The sequence below is a fragment of the Nematolebias whitei genome, chromosome 8, assembly GCF_014905685.2.
Source record: "Nematolebias whitei isolate Nwh7 chromosome 8, NemWhi1, whole genome shotgun sequence".
Lineage (NCBI taxonomy): Eukaryota > Metazoa > Chordata > Actinopteri > Cyprinodontiformes > Rivulidae > Nematolebias > Nematolebias whitei.
In genome coordinates, this window is record NC_056505.1 from 17,856,344 (window position 1) to 17,859,013 (window position 2,670).

Sequence of the window (2,670 nt, forward strand, 5' to 3'; positions counted from 1 at the left end):
GAGTTCCAGTAAACCGTTGCCCCAACAAGCAGTAAACTCCTTAAGTGGACCAACCAGTTCACTTAAGGAGTTTACTGCTTGGTGGGGCAACGGTTTACTGGAACTCCTCAGACTGATGAAGCCCTACGGATAGAGGGCGAAACGCCTATATAAAAAAAAGAGACTGTCCAGATGACCTGACTGAGAATTATTGAAAAAATGAGTAACCTTCCTGCAATGATCGACCCCTGAAGTTATGATGAAATAAGAAGTTTTAGGATCTTATCCAACTCTGACCATATCAACATACGTATATCTAATGTCCTTCACATAAAGTTTATCAGGTTGCTGATCATGGCCTGTGGAATGTTGGCCCACTCCTCTTTAGTGGCTGTGAACTTTATGACTATTGTCAGGAACTGGAGCATGCATGCCGTATACGGTGAGTATACTGGCCATGTAAAAACTGGGATATTTTCAGCTTCCAGGAATTGTGTACAGGTCCTTGCAACGTGGAGCCGTGGCCGTGCATTATCATGCTGCAACATGAGGCGATGGTTGTGGATAAATAGCAAAAACAATGGGCATCAGGATCTCATCACGATATCTCTGTGCATTCAAAATGCCATCAATAAAATACATCTGCGTTCGTTGTCCAAAACATACTCCTGCCCATACGATAACCTCACCGCCACCATGGGCCACTCAATTCACAACACTGACTTCAGCAAACCGCTCCCCCACAATATGCCATACATGCAGTCTGCCATCTGCTCTGCACAGAGAAAATCGGGATTCATCTGTGAAGAGAACACCTCTCCAACATGAACTGAGTTGGAGGTTTAGATGTTAATTTGCTTTTAAATATGTGTGTTGTCTGTCTCTGTGAGGTCTTGTGATGGATGTGATGGTTTCTGGGTGTGACACTTGAGAGAAAAAGACTGTATGTCAGAGTGTCTTTCTATTGTGTTAAACTTTGTACCATCACAGTATTTCAACTGTTTACTTTCCATGAACTTTTGAGTATTTAAACTGTTGTATGGGCTAGACATGTCAAAACATGATAAGAGTGTCTGCCAGCTGGAAGTCCTCTTCAGCTGGCTCAGCTTGGAATGTATAAATAATTGTTTCTGTGTGTGTACTGTATGTCAGAGAGATGTGGCTCATTTTGGAGGGTGACAAGCACTTACTGTAGATGTAAGGGCCATTTTGCTCTTCTTGTAATTTACTTTGAATACATTTAATCCAGACTTCATTACTGGACTCCTGAGGGCTTATTTCTAAGGATTTTTTTCTAACAAGGTGGGTTTAGAGAAACTGATGGATTCATAAAAATTACATTTCAACTGAATGTCAATCAAAGATGAACAAAATTTCAGTCCAAACAAAATGGGAAAGCTGCAGGACAAACCAAACTCTTGTAGACACTGATCTGTCCCTCTTTTTGTTGTAAGTGTTTAAGATGATGAACATCTTTCATTTGGCGATGTGAAATTCTAAGCATCTTTTGTGTTGTGCTGGATGACAACTTTGATACCTTGGTGTGAAAGTGTCTTCAACATCGCTACTGCAATCCAACAGAGAAGCTCAGGTTAAGCCACAAAAAAGGATAAGTGTCTGTGTTCAAGGAAAAACAACTCTGCCCCTGCTACGTTTTGTGTGACCCACTCCTTCCACCTTCTCAGTGCCAACATGCAACCCTTGAGACTTGATAATAGTGAGTTCTGACTTGTCAAAACCTTGGTCGGATTTTACTTATTGAAGATGACTCGTGCACTCTCTTTTTTTGCTTAGCAGCAGCACTTGAGATGTCTAGTAGCCTAAAAAAAGGGGCAAAATGACTATAAAATAACAACAAAAAGACCCTTCATGACCACAATCTAAACCACAAGTTTCAATTGAGCATTTTGCAGCATGCTGAAGAAAGGGTTACCTGCAATACAAGCTGTCATGAAACAAGACACACTTCCAGCGATCAGAGCTCTGAGGCCACAGCTGGAGATATCAGATTGCCTGTTTGGAGCCATGGCAGCTGAAAGAACAGTAATAAATGCAGCAAAACCTTTAAAAGCAACACAAAGATTGCAATGACTCAGACAAAACAACTTATATCATCACAATGATGACTACAATTCAGATTTACAGTTTACTCAGAGCCAACAAAGAAAGTTTAGTATCTTAGTATTTATCTAAAAGTGAGTGTACTTGGGAGCTCATAATAGAAATCTCCCAACTTTAATCAGCAATGGAAAAACTGCCACTGCAGATTTGTCCAACAATGATGTTCCTTTAAAGTTATTTGACAGTTGTGTTTTGGATTTTTGTTGATTGTAAACATTAGTAACGGCTTCTGAAATGACACTCACTCAGAGCTCCCACAGAGATCCCCAGGGACGCAAAGTTGGAAAATCCACACAAGGCATACGTTGCAATGGCTTCTGAGTGAACCTAGGAGACAACTGAAACTTACAAACCACCAGAAATGAGGCAGAACTAAATGACGTGATAAGTATTGAGAAGAATTATGTGAGCAATTAGTTACCATAGTTACTTATTGTCACTGCATCAAATACTGACACAGCTCTGAGCTAATTTTGAACATACATGCACCAAACACTGAATTTACATCCAACTGCTTGTCTGTCCATCCATCCATCCATCCATCCATCCATCCATCCATCCATCCATCCA

At 40.6% G+C, this 2,670-nt stretch overlaps 1 protein-coding gene across 1 annotated transcript in view; it reads right to left on the minus strand.

Annotated features, from left to right (window-relative positions):
• The window catches only part of LOC119413055 (solute carrier family 28 member 3-like), a 22,766-nt gene that overhangs the window by 8,563 nt on the left and 11,533 nt on the right, over positions 1-2,670 (minus strand). Inside the window, 2 exon segments of the mRNA XM_037680068.1 lie at positions 1,913-2,011; positions 2,346-2,427. Coding sequence (XP_037535996.1) covers positions 1,913-2,011; positions 2,346-2,427 — 181 coding nt within the window.